This window comes from Galleria mellonella, unplaced genomic scaffold, assembly GCF_026898425.1.
Source record: "Galleria mellonella isolate WM207_F2 unplaced genomic scaffold, CSIRO_AGI_GalMel_v1 utg38, whole genome shotgun sequence".
Lineage (NCBI taxonomy): Eukaryota > Metazoa > Arthropoda > Insecta > Lepidoptera > Pyralidae > Galleria > Galleria mellonella.
Genome location: NW_026442090.1, coordinates 836,579 through 857,095, shown reverse-complemented (window position 1 = coordinate 857,095; position 20,517 = coordinate 836,579). Strand labels below are relative to the sequence as shown.

General features: G+C 33.9%; 3 protein-coding genes across 3 annotated transcripts; 1 reads left to right on the top strand and 2 right to left on the bottom strand.

The window, feature by feature from the left end:
* Nucleotides 1–1,328: 1,328 nt before the first annotated feature.
* On the bottom strand, nt 1,329–6,775 carry LOC113522845 (uncharacterized). Its single transcript, XM_026908688.3, has 7 exons — nt 6,540–6,775; nt 6,019–6,191; nt 5,238–5,415; nt 4,386–4,543; nt 3,647–3,818; nt 2,492–2,616; nt 1,329–1,503 (listed from the first exon to the last, which is right to left on the bottom strand). The coding sequence occupies exons 1-7, from the start codon at nt 6,595–6,597 to the stop codon at nt 1,369–1,371; spliced, it is 999 nt and encodes a 332-aa protein (XP_026764489.2). The 5' UTR covers nt 6,598–6,775; the 3' UTR covers nt 1,329–1,368.
* Nucleotides 6,776–7,117: 342 nt separating this feature from the next.
* LOC113522435 (exonuclease 3'-5' domain-containing protein 2) lies at nt 7,118–14,744 on the bottom strand. The gene is made up of 10 exons (XM_026908110.3): nt 14,404–14,744; nt 14,165–14,321; nt 13,368–13,568; nt 12,859–13,103; nt 12,392–12,529; nt 11,512–11,714; nt 10,250–10,415; nt 9,521–9,676; nt 8,014–8,181; nt 7,118–7,502 (listed from the first exon to the last, which is right to left on the bottom strand). Exons 1-10 carry the CDS (start codon nt 14,592–14,594, stop codon nt 7,427–7,429), a joined length of 1,701 nt encoding a protein of 566 aa, XP_026763911.2. The 5' UTR covers nt 14,595–14,744; the 3' UTR covers nt 7,118–7,426.
* A 2,629-nt stretch (nt 14,745–17,373) lies between these two features.
* LOC113522434 (probable ATP-dependent RNA helicase DDX23) lies at nt 17,374–20,380 on the top strand. Its single transcript, XM_026908109.3, has one exon. It carries the CDS (start codon nt 17,531–17,533, stop codon nt 19,970–19,972), a length of 2,442 nt encoding a protein of 813 aa, XP_026763910.2. The 5' UTR covers nt 17,374–17,530; the 3' UTR covers nt 19,973–20,380.
* Nucleotides 20,381–20,517: the final 137 nt, after the last annotated feature.

The following is a 20,517-nucleotide window of genomic DNA, read 5'->3' as shown; positions in this document are numbered from 1 at the left end:
TAGATACAATGTACAATTGTGATCTAAATTTTTTTTTCTCAAATCCCCAGTGATATAGACTTCCGATTACAGTAAAATATTTAAAAAACAATTATCATTTATTTTACCTTTTGTACCATTTACTTTTATATAAGTTATTTATGAGTCACAAATGTTTATTTTTATTTAACTTCTGTACTTTTAGAGGCCTATTTTAAAATTCTATTATAATGGACAAATAAGTACGTCGAGGGTTGACCCTTATTTGTGCATATGTTTAATATATTATTGTAAATTTTAAAACAATTGTATTGAATAAATAGCTTACTTAGTGAAACCGACTTATATCGACTACAACAAAATTAGCGCTGATCAGTTAATTTAATAACAAATTGAATGTGAGTTGTTATATTCTATTCACATACATTTTATTATTAAATGACAAAAGTCATCAAGGAAAAGCGTGTAAACATCATGCATTGTGCAAAAGTAAAATTCACAAATAGACTGATTTATTTAATTGCACGTATTTTTAAAATCTATTTAAATAAGTCTTTTAAAAGAGACATAGTGCAGTAGTAAATTTATAATGGAGTCGATTCTAAGGCGATATTTCTCTAAACCTGTCTCTTAAAATTATATATATATATATATATATATATATATATATATATATATATATATATATATATATATATATATATATATATATAATGAAATTAAATTATAGTTTAATGGACCGTCGTAAGCTAAATTTATATAAAATTAGTACACAATGGTCTTTACAATAAAGATTTTGCATTGATATCAAACTGAAATTTTACATCTAAAGATAGATTTGAAGTAATGACGCCTCAGAATTGAGTCCAATGTCTACCTCTAAATATTATATGAAATGAGCGCACAAATTAGTTTCACAAGACATCTTTCCATGTATATATTATATAGTCAGTGACACAACCAGAGCATGATACCAGGACATTTGTAGACAATGAAAGTTGTATAAATTCATTTTTTATTTTCATTCTAAATAAAGTTTATGAATAAATAACGTGTCTATTATTTTCCTCGTACGTTTAATTATGTGAATATTTATAGATTTTATAACTATATTAGTAGGAAACAGTTTTCACAACGTTAGCTAATGAAACTGCTAAATTTCTTTGAAAAAATTTTCCCAAAGAAATTTAACTTGACAGCTGGGTGTACTATGTTAATTCTTGAAAACTAGGTGCACGCCCCGGCTTCGCACGGCATTAAAATAATGGACTTACATAAATTCGTCAATTGATTTATATAGTAAATATTGTGTACTATATTTAGATTTATGAAATAAAAAGCGAATTAAATATAGTACAATGAATTTTAATAATAAAAAAAAATAAGCCGTCAATTGTCCTCATCGTCGCTGCGGTCGGAGCACTCCTCGGGCCGGAAGGTGTCATCGTTGTTATAGTGTGCGTGTGTTTGCACGCGCCGTCGCTTGTGTGCGTGCTGCGGACGATCTGGACGGTCCTCTCCCACCTGATCGAGAATATAAAAAAATAAGGTTTGCTAGAAGAAATCGCTTATTAGAGATATGCAAAAGCGACTATGTACATTACATCTAAAATTAAATGTTTTTATCACTATGTTCCTTTACAATAAAGAATAAATTATAGATTATTGTCTGTTATTTTTTTTATTAATTGAAAATGGAATGACGACTCTATGCTTATCAGTTTACGCTGGTGGCGGTACCCAGTGAGAGATCATAGACGAGGATGAAGTCAGATCAGTTGCTCCATCGTGACGAAACCAAAAATTAACCAGGATGGGGATTAATGGGACCGCTAGAATCTATTATTAGCGAATTATGAACAACTAGCGACCCGCCCCGGCTTCGCACGGGTGCACATTACATTAGAAACCTCTAAAATTATTAGTGTTTATCTACTATATTATTTATGTATTATACATATAAACCTCTTGAATCTGTCTATTAAAAAAAAAACGCATCAAAATCCGTTGCGTAGTTGTAAGATCTAAGTATACATAGGGACAGATAGATGGAAAGCGACTATGTTTGTGTATACCAGTGGTTCCCAACAAGTGGTCCGCAGAAGCTAAAACATGATCCGCGAATGATTTTAAATTTAGCGGGCGGTTAGCCGTTGGTCGCCGTGCAATGAGTTATTTCTTCTTATGTAATTTCCTATTGAGTTTTTGAATTTTGATTGAATTTGATTATTACAGTATATTTTTATTACACCTACATAGTGGTCCCTACTAACAACAATAATATAAAATTGGTTCCTAACCAAAAAAACGTTGGGAACCCCTGGTGTATACTATGCAGTGATAGTGAAATGGTAGGCAGAGGTAGTGATGATAGATAAATGAAGTAGGTAATAGCGCTTTGGTTAGATTTTACAACTAAGTTACTAACATTTTAAAACACTACTATATATGTATTTACAAATGAAATCAAAGGAAACTGACAATTTTACAATTAGAGACCATTTTTACTGACCTGACGCACAAACTTGTACGGTCCAACGCCATCAATGAACGCTTCTTTGAACGCCTTCCTCAATGGTTTCCGTCTAAACACGATGCACTGTTGTTGCAATGCCTCGGCAGCACCATCAGGTAAGTCTATAAAATAGGGGGGAAGAGATTGTTAGTAACGCGGACTACCAGTCCCATTGCTAGCAATATACCCCCGTCAGGTCGACCTCCACGTGGTCACCCCTGGAAACCATCGTGCTCATTTCCAGGTATATTATTTATCACAATAGGCTAACTGACCTACCTTTTCATTCTCACCTATCATCCCTCACTAGTGCCTCGCCAACGTATACCGTTAGCAAAGGCGAGGTGTTACCATTACCTTGCCATCCATTAAGAAAAAAGTCTATAAAATTATTTAAATACAATTAGTCTAATGGATCCATTAGTTGTAAAGAACTTTTGTACAAAAATCTATTAATAATATATTAATATATTTTCGTACCACGTGCGTGAAAAAGAACAAGATGCGGAATGTTGCCGTCTCGTTTATTTATTTATTTGTTATAAGTTACAATAACAGTTTGCAAACAGAAATGCACCATTAAAAAGAAAACAACCACTTTCCCAGGAGGTGGACTGTCAGCTTGTTTGCCATTCTAAGTTGTAAGTATAAAAAAATAATGCAGTGAACGCTCTATATAAGCAACATTGTTTATATTTTGTTTATTCTACTCAGCTTAGTTAGTAAAAGAAATAAGAAAAAATATTTTCCAGACAATACATATTTTTCCCCCTATAAGCAACTTTTCCCAATAAGAAACTTTTTTTATTGAAATCGGTTCAAATGAGTTGCTTATATAAAGCGTTCACTGTATAAAACATCATTAAAACGGCAAATAAGGACTCGCAAATGTACATGTAAATGTATGTACTTTATGTATAGCTATAAGCTCTTGTTTTTATCATGGAGTGGGCACTAAACAATTCTGGAGTGGATATGCCCCCCCCCCCCCCCACTCCTTAAATACGCCTATGTTCGCCACTTATCTATAGGGACTATGTTTTACTATGACTATATAGGATGTAGAAGGATATAGGCTACTTGTTATCGCGGTCACGTCAACAAACTCGAGGGTAAAAGCTAGTATCGAATAAAGAGCAAGTGAGTACAAACCAATTTCTCTAATGTTGAAAGTTTTTGGTCTGATATCATAGATTCTATAATCCAACATAAGCACCACACCAATCTGTTCCTCCTCCGGATCATTACTCTTGACCACAAATGTTATCTCTATATGGGAGCCATCAATTTTCTTGAAAAGTTCAGCTTCTACATTTAATAGCCTCTGTAAAATATAAATTAAATAATATTTAATAAATTTCTCTATCCTTTTATTTAAGAGTTTCCTCTTGTCGGACATTCTGTTCCAGCCAGTTCTATTCCAGGCCATATCTTTGACCTCCCTGTATGACATGACACCTGCAATATATAACACTATGAAAAATAATTTACATATTATATGTATTGATATATATACATATATTGATAGATTAATTGATTTTTCCACTTCTAAAATCTATGCAGGCAAGAATGTAGTATAAATACTGTAATGAAAAGTAAACAAATGTCATGTGTGAAATATAAGTAATATTCGAAATAAAGGGTACAGAGGATTAACACCTGAGTCCTCGGGAATGGCAATGCATGGAGGGCACCATGAGTGAAACAGTATATTCTGTTATATCCATGGTACTGCTCATGTCTATAGGCGACGGTTACCACTTTCCACCAGGTGGGCTGTCAGTTGTTTCCCATTATAAGTTGTATAAAACAAAAAAAAATATATATTTATTTTTTTAATAAAACAATCTATTTTTATTATAATATACAACTATTTGTTTACATCACCTACCTTTAGAGCATCATACTGCTCAAGCCTATCATAATATGCTACGAGTGCCTTCCTAATAGCGCCCAGGCAGTCTGGCATCATTATATTGTTGAAGTCTTCCATCACCCCATCGAAATTGAATCCCAGAGGGAGGGAAAACTTGGATACTTCTTTCGCGCCTGCAACAATTTATTAATATTTAAAAATTGATATCTCATAACAGTTAATATTTTAAGACTATGATGATTGACAGGTCTTAGATCAGAGAGTATCTTTTTATCTTAAACATATTTATTATGAAACAGCATGCAATAACAGGTGTTGTTAAGTTTTAAACTTTATTTTTTTTTTTTAGGTAACACAGAGGAGATAAGGAATATAAGGCAATTAGTAATCTAAATATTTTTTATTTTACTAGAGTTATTTTTTGGTTTTTTAAAATTGTCTTTTATGACTACAGTTGGATTCTGAATATCATATCTGCTGTTTCGAGAAACTGAGGTTTGAAGAGTAATTTGAGTTTATATTATCTCTTTTTAATCATTTGGCATTCTTTTTACTTGTGTAAAAATACAAGTAAAATTGAACAAGATATACTTTATAAAATAAATAGTACTGCAAAACTGGATTAATAGGATCCAGTTCTGCAATTTACTTTAGACATGCAATGCATGGGAAATGTATCAAATGGTACTGTGCATTCTTCATTTACTTTCCAATTAAACAAAGCTTAATAAAAAATTTCAAATTAAGATATTTATAATGAGTTTCATAAAGACTGTCTAAATTGCAAGAATTAAAACTAAAAATTATAAACACCATATTTAATTCTCATGGATTTACTAAAATATATTAATAAATAAAATATATTACCAGGCTTCATCTCAATCCTGAGGCCATGTTTGATTTCATTTTTGGAATCATGCTGCATGTGGTATATTATACTACAGTGGTCATTAGCCACATAAGACTGAACCTCCATACTGGATAACATTGCCATTAGCTCTAGATCTCTTTTTAAGCTCGCCACTGAATTAGCGAGAACTATTTTCTGTAGAAAAAATCATACTCGTCTTGTAATTTTATTTTAATATGCAACTGTCAATAATAAACTAGCTGATGGTCCCGTGAACATCAGCTTATACTGGCTGACAGTACAAGAAGAGATCCATGGTGCTCATGTATTGTATTTATTGAAAACTAGGGTGCTGTACCATTCTACTGAAGTCATGGTTAAATCCTAACTGTAGTGTAGCATATGATACAACAAATAACATTATAGTTTTAAAGAGTAGTAGATGAGCAGTGCTGACATATCTCCTACAATACATGTGGAAGTCTATGATGGATTTCCCCATGTTAAAGAGAGTGTTATCTTTATGTACCCAATAACTTCACTCTTGATATTGAAACAGCTATGCAAGCAGTTTTAGACTATGTTTTATATATAATATAACATATATAATATATACAAATATCTATAATTGTTACTGCTACTAAGTTCATGACAATGTGATGACAATGTTGTCTTTTCTTTGCCATGTGAACACTAACAAGAATTACTTGACATGTTCATTTGATATTATTTATCAATGCGTAGAGGAAAAGCTTTGCAATAAAGCTAATTGTTTTCTTTTATTAAAATTCAAAATACCTGCGGTCTAACAAATGGATCTGGTTTTCTCTTTGTTGGTGGTGATGCTTTACATCTAAAACTATTCCTTTGCAGCTGGAATAACTCATCCTGTTTCCCTTTAAGTACCTGTTGCAACTTTAAAATCTCTTCATGTTCCTCGTCACGATGATCAGACTGTTTTGGTACAGTTACTATAAAAAAAACAATTCTTTCATTGATAATTTTTAAATTAAGAATGTCATTGAATATTAGTTACAATTTTTATTAAAAAAAAAATTAAACGCATTGAAATAAAAAAAAAATAATTATTATTGCTTATTCTATTAATATTATAAATGCGAAAATTTGTAAAGAAGGATGGATGGATGTTATTTACTCTTTCACGTAACTGCTACTGAACAGATTTCAATTAATTTGGTATACGGGTAGGTTATATTCTAACTTAGCACAAAAGATACATATTAATTCACGCGGATGAACCCGCGAGATACAGTTTGCTAATAAATCGTTACTCTTGTCACTTTAATGTGTAAACTTACATCCTTTACGAAATATTTTCGTTATCTTCTGTTGCTTTATATTTTTATTGATAACCATTTTGATTGTATGTGTTATTCTGTACTTATTTTGTTATCAAACAATGAAATTAATCATACATTTTTATTTAGTGAATGAAAATGAATATTTATTTCATTAATTGAATGAAAATATATTTTGTAGTAAACAAAAGTTTTGAAACAACGGAAAAAGATTTTTAAACACAACTGTCAAGTGCGTGACTGAGATGACAAATTTAAGGTAAATTGACTGACAGGCAACTGATGTAACGTGCTGACTACAGGCTGAGACATGCTGTCATAGATATAAGATGGTAACCCACATTCTCTGTCTATGCTAATAATTCAATCTACACATAAACACGCCTATAAGAGATAATTTTTTCTTAAAAATCAATCTGTTTGTGCTTTAGGTACAAAAAGTTTATGGTATTATCTTATAAAACTTATCAGTAATATACCATTTATTTACAAATAAAATTACACTGAATATTGTCTTTTCAGTTTATTATTGATAAACTATTATCGGTGCATAATAAAAAGAAAAGGAAATGCATAAGGAAAATCATACGCAATTTGGTATTTATTTCGAAAATATATTTCTAATTTTAACTTAAATACATCATATGGTACACCCAGCATAATGTTACATAAGTTAGGCTTGCATTTAGCCTAGAATAAGTAAGTTTATATTAGTTGTCCATAACAATAATGACGCACATATCAGCCTTACTTATACTACGCATAATACAAACAATATTTTAAAGAAAAACAAATGTGAGATATGACGAAAATAAATGAGATCATATAAGACATTTGCTTGCTATAGATTGCAATGTAATTTACTTCAGCCGATATAAACTTTTATATCAATGCCATCCGGAGACACCAATAGACTTGAGACTTTTTTCACTCAATCGCCCTTCTTTGAATTTCACACGTAATCTGGCAACGGAAAAAAATAATTAAAAATACACTATATAATTTTCGCTTAAATCTAATTTTGTACACCCACATTTTAAGAGAAAAATTTTTGTAGGTTATAAATAATCTAAAACATAAATTTTTATTTTTTTAAGTTTCTTTACATGATTCGCAAAGGAAACTGCTTTATTAATTAAATGGTAGATTAAAAAAGAGTAAAAAGTTTTAAGAGTCATTAAATTAGCCCTTAAAAAAATCATTCATTCCCTTTACAGTTCAACTAGTTTCCCCCTTAGTTTGTTCCCCATGGCTGTCATATATTGTTTGGCTAGGATAAAAATAGCTTATATTTGTCCACCGTAATAGTGCATGTTTACCAAATTCCATGATGGCTAGTTGACTCTTTAAGGCGTTAAGAGATAAACACATTTTCACATTAATAATATTAATACCCAGATTTTTTTTCTTCAAATGCATACTGTAGATATAAATAAATTTATTATCTATCTATTAAATAAATATTATTTCTTACCTCTCTTCATTATGTTTAATGGACCACAGCTCAGGCATATATTGTGGGTGCATGATAGTTAAGAAGTGCTCTCTCCATACCTCTTCGAGTCTCAGCAAACCACCTTCCTGCCCCAGAAAGTATTCAACCACTTTCAAACCGTGGGATTCATAATCTGTATTTTCAAATCTGTTGAAAATTAATAAAAAATAATTACTATTTTGTCCCTAACAATTATTTGACATGGTAATGAATGGAATAGAAAGGCAAACTGACGGTCCACTTCATAGGAAATGTAACAATCGCCTTTAATTGCACCACTTTTATCACCAAAGCCATCGATCATCTTCATCATATTTGAATTAGTGAAAGCCAAGGTATTATGCCTACATACTCTTAGATCCTATTATAAACAATTCCTAGTGCCCTTATTTTTTTTAATGGATGATATTAGCATGGTAACCTTGCCTGCGCTAACAGTAAACGCTGGTGGGGCATCATTGAGGGATGACCGATGAAAATGAAAAGGCAAGTCAGTTAGCCCCACATGACGAATTTTTTTTTTAATGGGTGACAATGGTACGGTTACCCCGCCTGCGCTATCGGTATACACTGGCGGGGCACCAATGATAGATGACTGATGAGAATGAAAGCAGGTCAGTTAGCCCATCTTGACGAATTCAACTAGAATTGGCCACGATGGTTTCCAGGGGGAACCACATGGAGATCGACTTGACAGGGTATATTGCTAGTAATGGGGCTATTTAACCTCATTACTAATAATCCCTTTCCCCCCAACGAATATACTTGGAATTCAGCATGATTACTTCCAGGGGGACCAGTGAGACAAGTGGAGGAGGACAAGTGGAGATTCACCTGACAGGTTATATCACTACCAATGGGACTAGTAGTCCGCATTACTAACAATCCTTTCCCCCCTTATTTAGGTATATTATGGTGCTACACGGTTGTCCATATTCAGAAGCTTCAAGTGTTCAGCGAGCTATGGAGAGGGCTATGTTTTCTTTGAATGACAGAATCCGAAATGAGGATATCTGCAAAAAAATCAAAGTCACCTACATAGCCCGAAGGATCAGCAAGCTGAAGTAGCAAAGGACTGATCATAAAGCTCAAAGAACTGATAACAGATTAGGAAGAAAGTTTCCTAAGTACTCCATACCCGCAAAAACAATGTAGGACGACCGTCATAGATGGAGTAACGACCTCAAATGAATTACAGTCAGGATGCACATCAGGACCATTTCTTAAGGCAGTCTATGGGGGAGGCCTATGTTCAACAATAAACACAGATAACGAATGACTTAGCCCTTGGAAAAGGGAAGGGGTTGGAAAGTATAAAATGAATTTATCCAGTTATTTCAATTAGTGCTCAGATAAGAAAGAGCAAGACGCCATATTTCGCCATCTCATTCCAACCTCACGGACTTGTTAGCGATAACGATAGATTTTTTTGTACCACTTGTCTGGAGAGGAGCCGGAAATATCATGATAAGATAAATATACTCACAAAACATGGAGTTCCGCTGCCTCCTTCAGGAGTTCCGTGGTTATCTCGGTGTGCTCTGTATAATACTGAAGTAGAACGTGTTTTAGACATCTGCTTCGCTTTTCTGGTAGCTTGGCCGACAGGTTGAGTAAAGCTCGAGCGGCGGAGCGGACTTTTCTGATGAAAACCATGAAGTTTGTTTATAAAATATTTTTAAATGAAACTAGTTTATTTGTTGATTGACCATTATCTATAGACATGAATATTACAGAATACATACACATCACAGGTACACCTCAAGTGTACCCATTCCTGACTATTTGAGTATTTACCATGATACTATATCAGCCATTAATTGTCTACTGCCCCCCTTTAAAGATTTTGCCAGTAGTTGTCACACTTGGCAAGCGAGTTCGCAATCGCAGTTAGGCCTTGGAGATGTTTTAAGAGGGATGCTGCTGCCCATTCCTCGCCCTACCTTAGTCGTTTTTACGATACCCACGGGAAAAGAAGCCGGGACCACACAGTTATAATAATACTAAAATACAGTAACTGCAGTTGCCAACCCGTTTGCCAAGCGTGGCAACTACTGGCAAAACTCTCCTTGTGGGGAAGTCTTATGTTCAGCAGTGGACAATAAAAGGTTAAAAACATAAAAAAAGACTGAAAAAAATGCACATATCTCGGTCAGTTATTAATCGTAAATAATTAAATAAATTTAAAGTAGAGAAAGGTACAAATGCAACGTACTTGCGCATCGAGTCCTCCACGTACTTGCTGGAGTCCTTGCAGGCGAGCGGCGCGGCGCACAAGTTCGCGAGCTGCTCGCGTACCCGTTGATCGGCCATATTGCTGCGCTGGTGGCATTGCACGCAAAGCAGCAGTACGTCGTGTGACGAGTGGTCCTTCATTATGTCTGGAACGCAATCAAATGACTGTAAACTCTTCAATTTAATAACAGCTGTATGCTTATTTGACGCCTATGTGGTATATAAAACACAGTTTCCATAGCAAGTCAGTGAGGCGTGCTGATAAAGACGCCCGTTGGGAGGTAAATAATATACGCGTAACAAGTCAAATTGGACTTTATGGAGGAAGAATGGAGTACCTACTGCACTATAGCACTAAGTACTAAAACTAAAGTACTAACACTTAGTACTAAAGTTTAGTTGCCTTATTGATCTGTTTTTGACTCTACCTCAGACTCTTTCTGAGTGTTTTATTCAACTTAGAATGGCAAACAAGCTGACAGTCCACCTGATGGAAAGTGGTAACCGTAGCCTATAGACATGAGCAGTACCATGGACATAACAGAGTATACTATTTCGCCCGTGATATCTCCCATGCGTTGCCATTTCTAAGGACTCGGGTGTTATTCCTCTGTACCCTATAAATTCACTGCCATATCACACCCTTCAAACCGAAACACAGCTATGCAAACACAACCGCTTCACGGTAGAAACATGAATGGGACAGATGTACCCAAGCAAACGACTTTTGTACAAAGCCTCCCTCTGGTAAAACAATTAAAATTATAACACACTAGTTGTATTCCGCGGCTTTGCCCACGTATATCAGTATACAAAGGTATCCTATGTGCTAAGTTAGGATATAACCTTCCCGTATACTAAATTTCATGCATATCCGTTTAACAGTTTCTGCGTGAAAGAGTAACAAACATCCATACATCCATCCATCCTTACAAACTGTCGCATTTATAATATTAAATAGTATTGTTATAACAACGATTTTTTTTACACAATTAGTTCCAGGGAACACGGCAGTGCTCCTGCCAAGTCATTGCACGCCGCCATTTTCCTTGTGAGCACAATCTTAGCAGATATTAAATGACAACATGGACTAATGTTTAGTTATGTATAAATTCAAATAACACCTTTTCTCTTCAGCTTTGAAAAACCCCGTGATGTCGGAGTATAGACATCAAAATTTAAGAATTGCATTTCTGTACTGCACACGGCTGTAAAACGAAGAAACAAAGCCGTTTTACTTACCAGGGAAGTACTTCCTATATTCTCTAGGGACGACATTCTTCCGTATGTACGAGTTCGCGTTGCCACAGACTACGCATTTGTTTTCTTTGGTGAGCTGATAGTAGCGTCCTACCTCGCCAACCGACCTGCCCGCGGGCTCGAAGCGAAGTCTCACTGTTAAAGGTTCTTCTGTCACTACATCAGCTAGCTGTTTCTCGACGTACCTGTTTGGGGAGGAGAAGGGATCGTTAATAAAGCAGATGAGTAATCCCATTGCTATACCTTGCTACCTTATAAGGTCGACCTCCACGCAGTTTCCCCTAAAAATCATGACTGATTTATTGTTGAATTCGTCACGATGATACAATTGACCTGCTTCATCATAATCTATCATCCCTCAGTGGTACTTCACCAGTGTATACCGATAGCGCAGGCGGGTGTAACTATTCCATTATCATCCATTAAAAAAAAAGAAAACCTGTTTGAAAATAATTGAAGATTGTGTCGCTCAAAAAAAATAACTTCAACTGTGACAAAACCAGTTATTTCAGTCTCAAAATTAAACTACTAAATCGATTTTAACAAAATTTCTATGGGACCAATCTGAAAGTATATCTTTAGGATAAAAAAAATCAAATTGATTCAGAACTAAATTAGTTTTGAGGTAACAGATCAAAACAATGTCTTGCAAGTTACAGGATGTGGATGGCATAACGTCTTAGTCCACAGAAATGGCAACGCATAAGAGGGATCATGGGTATCACAGTATTTTTTATGATGTCCATGATACTGTTTGCATCTATAGACAATGGTTTTCTTTAAGTGAAAGGTCAGCTGTTGTAAAAGGTCATACTAAATAAAATGCAAAAGATGTTATGAAAAGCACCATGGTGTAACTTACCATAATGCCTTTTTGTTGTCACACGTGCACAGCAACTCCCCATCAGGCGCCTGTAGAAAGCAGTTGTGATACAATGGTTTGCTGCGAGTCAAATTCGAATATGTCTTGGAAACTTCTTTGTTTCTTTTTGAGTTATTACTGAAACACAATTATTCTTAGCATTTTGAAGTCATCACAATATATCACACAAAAAAATTACACAGTATTACAACTAATTGCAAGTTAAAAATGAAATATTATAATAAAAAATGAGTTTTGAACAGTAGACAATATTTTTTTTTTAATTAGTATGAGGTGCTCAAAATTTTTCGGCCAAACAGCCAGACCATAATAAACAAAACAAGTTTTATTAAACAAACAATTTATACTTTTATTTCAAGATTAAGAATTTCTATGTTATTTTTAATCTTTAAAAAAAAAAAAAGCACAATTAAAAACTATACACATATGTATTATAAGAAACTTACACTCCAATATCCTTAGTTTTGTTCCCATGTTTCATTGTGAAATTGTAATTAGCATATTTTAGACACACTTCATCCAAATTACTCCATATATCTTTCTTGTTCCTTTGTAGCACTTTGTATATGCTAGGTTTATTCAATTCCTCTATAAGTTTCACAAATATCTTAATAGCCACATGGGCATCTGCTGCTGCATACTTCACTTGCATATCTGACAATGTCTCCGCTTCCCAGTTACTGCAACGGACCTATTATAGAAGAGACAGCCAATAGACTGATTTCTAAATAATCATAATCTATATTGGTATATGGATGGCTACTAAATGGCGACAGATACTGGAGCTGGGATATTTTCAAGCAAAAGTGAAAATGTCAAAGCACTGGCAAATACTCTACTGTTTTTTAAATAGAATTGTATGCTGTTATCTACTATATAACTACTATATAAGAATTTTAAATTAAAAAATCAGTAAAAATCTATACATATATTTTATACATAAACCTCCACATACCCTCCAACTTTTGTCCAAAATAATATGTAACAATGATTTTGTCAAGGAAGCCAAGCCGCCAGGCTGATGTCCGCACAGCACTGCTATGTGTCTGATATCCAGGGAGGAGTTGAGGTTGATGCCATAATCCGCAAACAAGTATTTTGCATCATCAGTTGGTGCAACTCCCACCTTATATATGGTTTTATCTTCTAATAACTCCTAGAAAATATGTAGACACTTTAATACACTCAACAAAACTTCATTTCACTTCCATCATCACCATACATACTGATGGGATACTACCTCACTTGTCATTACTTCATTTACATCTATAAAAAAACTGCTTCAATTTTCCTCTTACAATATAATATGAACCATTGCAGAAAATGTACCTACAATCATTTAAAAATCCAGCAATGCACAAACAACTCCTCTCCTGTTGCAGGTATTCATGGGTAAGAGTAGCTGCTTTCTAATCAGATTTTTCTCAGTCTCAAGTCAAGATTTTGCTTATTTGCCTCCTTAACAATAAAAAGTATAGATCTTAGACTAGTTAAGTAACAAATTATTATTTTAAATCTCTATTTACTTCAATAGAGGGTTGTTGTAATATGTTTACAATTATTAAGTATGCAATAATTTATTATACAATAAAAAGGAGATAATTAAAATTTATAATTGCAAAATTATCTTCAAAGTACAATCCATAACAAAGTATAATACTTTGTAGCAAAAATAATTTGTTTATTATTTAACACACAGAAACAGAAAATACAACTGAAAATAATATAATAAAAGATAAAAACAAATGATACCTTTAAAGAATTGGGTACAGTCCGCAGCATATTTAGTCGGAATAGGCCACAGTACCCATCAAATGTAGACAACTGCACTAATGCAACTGGCCGCTTTTTTCCATGCTCTGTCACCCATTCACAATCAAAACCCACCGCTCGATAAACTTTGCATCTTCTAAAACATTTTTAAATAAAATTATCTAAATCATAATTTAAAAAATTATGTACTACTAAGCAATAGTAAAATTTGTAATTACCTCTGTAGTTCTTTTATAACGACTTCACAATCGCTTTCAGTGATTACAGTTACAATTGTTAAATAATTTAGAGCATCTGTAGCGTTTCGAAAACGCCTATTAAACTTTAAAATTAAATAAACAAAACCTACACAACCCACTAGCAAAGTAGTAGAGGTTATATACAATTTAAGATATGAATCTAACTGCATAATTATTTTAGTTACTCTATAATAAAATAATAATTACTTTGATACCATGATATTTACAGATTTTCAATTAAATAAAAATATCCTGTAATTGAACAAAAACAAACAATAGGAAAACAAATAAACAAAAACATTTATTTTGTATTTTTTTTTTATTAATGGAAATGGCAACTCAATGCCTATTTTTTTTCTGACCTCTGTAAATGGTTTCTTTTTAATTTTTATCACGCCTGTGCTAATAATGTATACTGGCGGAGCACCGCACAGTGGGAACTTTGACTCATTTTCATCTCATAAATCTATATCTTCCGTATTAATAAAGATATGTACATGATTTTTTTTCCTGATAATCTTAAATATATATTCTTTTAAATAATGTATGCTTTGTGAGTAAAAATTTATTTCTAATAGTTATAAATAATATAGGAATACAAGAAATATAAAATTTGTAGACTTACATTTATGTCCTAAGAAGTTTATATAGGAATAAGTAAAAGTATCTGCGTAAAAAACAAAAACTCTTATAAAGATAACTTAGAAGTCACTCAAGAGCTCCTTTACTTCATCAAAAAGTTCTAAATATTTTTTATTGGAAGGTTTTCTTAAACTTGTTATGTATGGGTCAGAGGTATATAAAAGTGCGTGTAGAACATCTTCGTTAGTGGCTACCCTCGAACATTGTCTTGCATGATGAAGCCTGAACTGTTTATAGTCTTTGTTCCGTGACTCTTGAGCATCTTCTGAAAGTTACCCAAGAGGCAAGACAGAAAAAGTAACGTATCACACTTTCACAATGAATCAACACCTTGTGATTTTGGCGGATAGCAAGATTCTGTAACTTCACGAATCAACTTGTATGATGGAAACAATAAGCAATTCTTTGCTATCAAACAACTCATCATATTTTCATACTGTGCCTTGTTCAGATCCAATTCTACAAAAATGCTAAGATCTTCATCTTTTGAATATGCTGTTATATGTGCCGGTTCATTAAGAAGATTACTGCGTATTTTACTCTTTTTTTTGACGGCCATGCTCGTAAAATATCAACGATGAATGCTTCATCTACTTCACCACGTGACCTTAAACCCTGTACATATGAGTTCAGTATGAAATCAAGTCCACAGGTATCAAGCAGTCCCTTGTTTTTCCGTTTCTTTGTACTCTCTGAACTGTCATCGTATCTTTTAGAAGGTCTTCCTCTTTTCTCTGTCAAAGTAGAAGGTTCAGGTTCGCATGTAGTTTTTTCTAGATTTACAGTGAAAATGACATTAAACCAATTGCTATTTTGATTTAAAAACTGTTCTTTCTTTCGACCACATTTCGTATAGCGTTGACGAAACTGAGTTATGAAGGACTTCTAAATACTTGCGATAATTTTTGCTATATTCGCATCTGAAGATTCGGTAATATTATTTCGTACATAGTTTGAGATATAATCAATATAATTTGTATCACTTTCAACAATAAGAGACTTAAGTCGCGTCCGGTACACGAGACTTCACTCATTGCGGAGAGATAAGTAATTAACAATTGTTTAGAAATGACAAATGCTTATAAAGAACTGTAATATTTCATATGTAAATGCACTATTTTATACTTAATAATGATCATAGACGTGTGCAAAATTACTTGATTTAAAAAATTCATCATTATGTGGTTATGCGGTAAAGAATAGGTCTGTATGGAAATGGGAACTAAATACTGTGTGAAATACTTGTTAAAAGTAACGTAAAAGATAAAATATAAAGTAATAATTGAGACAAAAGTATTTTTTTGAGTGTCCAGACAGAGAATCTCAAATAAAGAAAAAAAAATCTTAATATACGTACTTAGAAAAAAACATTCTCACCATGATATTATACTAGATTTAAATATATTACGCAGTAAAACTGCAAAAAAAAATCTTTTGCCCTCAAATTACATTATATTTCCTAATAAATTAAACCAAAATCAGAACTTCGGCAAGCTTCGGCAACTGTCAAATCTCCAATTGAAAGTTTGAGAAAAGAAAATAATACATATAACGATATATGGATCTTTGGTTAAGTAATATTGTACTAAACTAAATATATTTTTATTTTATAGTAAAGTACACATTCTAAGCATTTTAAAATGGTATCACACTATATGACTTCTATTGTTTTGATACTATAAAATTATACCAAACGAAATTTAAGTTTCATAATTATTTTTGTATTTTTTTCATTCCTTGACTTTAGATGCTCTGTTTTATGAAGTATGAATAGTGATAGATTTGAATCATACTTATAATGATAGAGTAACTCGTTAGCTACAATTTGAGGTATTATACATGCATATCCACAGAGTTTTAGAAAAAGTATTTATGAGATGGCTTTCTTAGGCGAGTTCCCACTGTGCACCGGTGAGGGATGATAAGTGAGAATGAAAAGACATGTCAATTAGTCCATTGTGATGAATACAACTGGGATTCATCACAATGGTTTCCAGGAGGACTACGACGAAGATCTAACAGGATATATTGTTAGTAATATGATTGATATGGTAGTTCACATTACTAATAGTCCCTTCCTACCTATTATAAACGATTAAACAGTCGTTTTATATTGAGCTAATATTTATTGCCTGGAAGTTAGAGACAATTATATAAAATTATAACGTACTTAATTCCACTTATACCATTGTGTATATTTGAAGAATAACAGCAGTGAGACTATTTACTACTAAGTCTGCATAATTTTATTCCTTGTTTTTTTTTACTATGGCAAATATGGAGCAGATTTGAAATACCTGACAGCCACTTTGACAACCAATGTCAAAATTGTCCAAAGGACTAATACGCAGTCTTGTTTGTACTTTCTTTCATATTTGATTTTTATTCAAGTAAAACTAAATTAACTTTTCTTAATAAAAAAGGATTTAATAATCCTGATATTACTATCTAATCCATTTGGATTATGGCACGGGATAGAAGTCCCGATCGACGGCGATCGCGTTCCAGAGAAAGACGTGACCGGGATCGATACGATGATCGTGAATCTCATCGTGATAAAGCCAAACGAAGAGACAGGTCTAGGAGCCCTAGAAAAGATAGAGACAGATCCAGGAGTCCGACAAGAAAAGAAAGGGAACGGTCTCGTAGCCCAACAAGGAAAGATCGCGCGCGCTCTCGAAGTCCGAAAAAGCGTGAAGGTAAGGATAGACGAACTGACGAGAAAGACAAGAGCAAGAGTAAAAGAGATGAGGAAAACAAACAGGCGGAAGAGGAAATACAAGAGTCGAAAAAGGAGGAACCTAAACCTGTGAAACGAGAACCACTCTCTTTGGAAGAGTTGCTTGCTAAGAAAAAAGCTGAAGAAGAGGCTAGGAGCAAACCTGTATTTTTGACTAAAGAACAAAGAGCTGCTTTAGCACTTGAACGACGCCGGGAACAAGTGGCAGCTATAAGAGCAAATGTTGATAAACCGTCTATAACAACTATAGATTTAACAGGTCCTACAAAAAAAGAAGAAGATAAGAAATACAAAGAAGACAGAGATAGAGAAAAGGAACGAGAAAGGAGAGAAGACAGAGAGAGGGAAAGAAAATATGATGACAGAAAGTCCACTGGTGACCGGCGTGATGATAAAAAAGAGAAGAACGAAGAGTTTTCCAAAACGAAAGACAAAGAAAGAGAAGAAGAAGCCATAAAAGCTCGTTACTTAGGAATTGTAAAAAAGAAACGGAGAGTGAGGAGGTTAAATGATAGGAAATTTGTTTTTGATTGGGATGCTTCAGAGGACACATCAAATGATTACAATGCATTGTATAAAGAGAGACACCAAGTGCAGTTTTTTGGTCGAGGACATATTGCTGGTATTGATATCAAAGCCCAAAAGAAAGACCATAGTAAATTTTATGGAAATCTATTGGAAAAACGCAGAACAGAACTGGAAAAGGAACAAGAAAAGTTGCGTTTGAGAAAAGTAAAGAAAAAGGAAGACAAACAGAAGTGGGATGACAGACATTGGTCCGAGAAAGATCAAGATGAAATGACAGAGAGAGATTGGCGTATTTTCAGAGAAGACTACAATATTACAATCAAGGGTGGCAAAATTCCCAACCCCATTAGGTCATGGAAAGAAGCTGGCTTCCATAGTGATATTATGGATATAATTACTAAAGTAGGCTACAAGAGTCCCACTCCCATCCAACGGCAAGCCATTCCTATAGGACTACAGAATAGAGACATTATTGGTGTAGCAGAAACTGGTTCTGGTAAAACTTTGGCTTTCCTCATACCTTTGCTGACATGGATACAATCTCTTCCAAAGAATGAGCGTTTGGAAGATGCTGATCAAGGCCCATATGCTATTATACTGGCTCCAACACGTGAATTAGCACAACAAATTGAAGAAGAGACTAATAAATTTGGAGTTCCATTAGGTATTACGTCAGTTGTTGTTGTTGGTGGCCTTTCAAGAGAAGAGCAAGGTTTTAAATTAAGAATGGGTTGTGAAATCGTCATTGCTACACCAGGACGTCTAATAGACGTATTGGAAAACAGGTATTTAGTACTGAATAGATGTACATATGTAGTCTTAGACGAAGCAGATCGTATGATTGACATGGGTTTCGAGCCCGATGTGCAAAAGATCTTAGAATACATGCCAGTATCAAATATAAAACCAGACACAGATGCCGCAGAGGATGCTTCAGTTCTATTAGCCAATTACAATACAAAGAAGAAGTACAGACAAACTGTGATGTTTACAGCTACCATGCCACCGGCAGTAGAACGTCTAGCAAGAAGCTACCTTAGGAGACCAGCTATTGTATACATAGGCTCTGTTGGAAAACCAGTAGACAGAACTGAACAAGTTGTTTACATGATTGGTGAGAATGAGAAACGTAGGAAATTGACCGAAATTCTACAACGTGGTGTCGAACCCCCTATTATCATTTTCGTCAATCAGAAAAAAGGTGCAGATGTTCTTGCAAAGGGATTGGAGAAGCTTGGGTTCAACGCCTGCACTTTGCATGGTGGCAAAGGGCAGGAGCAGCGTGACTTTGCGTTGGCCAGTCTTAAGAATGGTTCTAAAGATATACTCGTTGCTACAGATGTCGCTGGTCGTGGTATAGATATCAAAGATGTGAGTATGGTAATAAATTACGACATGGCAAAGACTATAGAAGACTACACTCATCGTATTGGTCGTACAGGCCGTGCTGGCAAAACTGGTAAAGCAGTCTCATTTGTTACCAAAGAAGATTCTGCATTGTTTTATGACCTTAAGCAGGTTCTACTTAGTAGTTCTGTATCAACGTGCCCACCTGAACTAATGAATCATCCAGAAGCACAGCATAAACCTGGTACAGTGGTTACTAAAAAGAGGAGGGAAGAAATGATATTTGCTTAAAATGTCTATAAACATCATCTAACAATCAAGTTTTGTAGATACCTACTTTTTACTTGCAATAAGCAAACTGTTGTAAATGGTATAATAACAATTGTAATATTTTTGTTTTCAGGACTTTTATTATTATGATAAAATTTGCATAATATTGTGTACTGTTTAAAAAAATACCTGAGAGGTGTTTTCAGTCAGGTGTTCAGGTGGTCAGGTGTTCTCATTCGTCAACTACTTTCATAAGTCAAGTGTGCTCTCTTCTTCACACTTCACAAACCAATCGTATAAAATTCTCTAAGACTTTTTACGCTAGCAGGATAATTCCACAAAAATGCATGACTGAAAACATCTCAAATGAAATATTATTTTTATAGATGCAGCATATAATTATACCTCAATAAAATAAACTGAAGATGATTTGTTTCGTTTCAATTACAATATGTAAATTTTTTTATGCAATTTAATATAACAAACAAGCTGACCGCCTGTACCGATGGAAAGTGGTAACCGTTGTCTATAGACATAAACAGTACCATGGATAGACAGAATATACT

Excerpts from the sequence above, each read along its gene's own strand:
- LOC113522845 (XM_026908688.3), bottom strand. The coding sequence starts at position 6,597 with ATGGTTATCAATAAAAATATAAAGCAACAGAAGATAACGAAAATATTT. Across the intron at positions 2,617-3,646 it reads TTTCAACATTAGAGAAATTG|ACTTACCTGATGGTGCTGCC; the intron begins GTTTGTACTCAC and ends CCTATTTTATAG. Across the intron at positions 1,504-2,491 it reads CGTACAAGTTTGTGCGTCAG|GTGGGAGAGGACCGTCCAGA; the intron begins GTCAGTAAAAAT and ends ATTCTCGATCAG.
- LOC113522435 (XM_026908110.3), bottom strand. The coding sequence starts at position 14,594 with ATGCAGTTAGATTCATATCTTAAATTGTATATAACCTCTACTACTTTG. Across the intron at positions 14,322-14,403 it reads GTTATAAAAGAACTACAGAG|AAGATGCAAAGTTTATCGAG; the intron begins GTAATTACAAAT and ends AAAATGTTTTAG. Across the intron at positions 7,503-8,013 it reads ATTAAACATAATGAAGAGAG|ATTACGTGTGAAATTCAAAG; the intron begins GTAAGAAATAAT and ends TTCCGTTGCCAG.
- LOC113522434 (XM_026908109.3), top strand. The coding sequence starts at position 17,531 with ATGGCACGGGATAGAAGTCCCGATCGACGGCGATCGCGTTCCAGAGAA.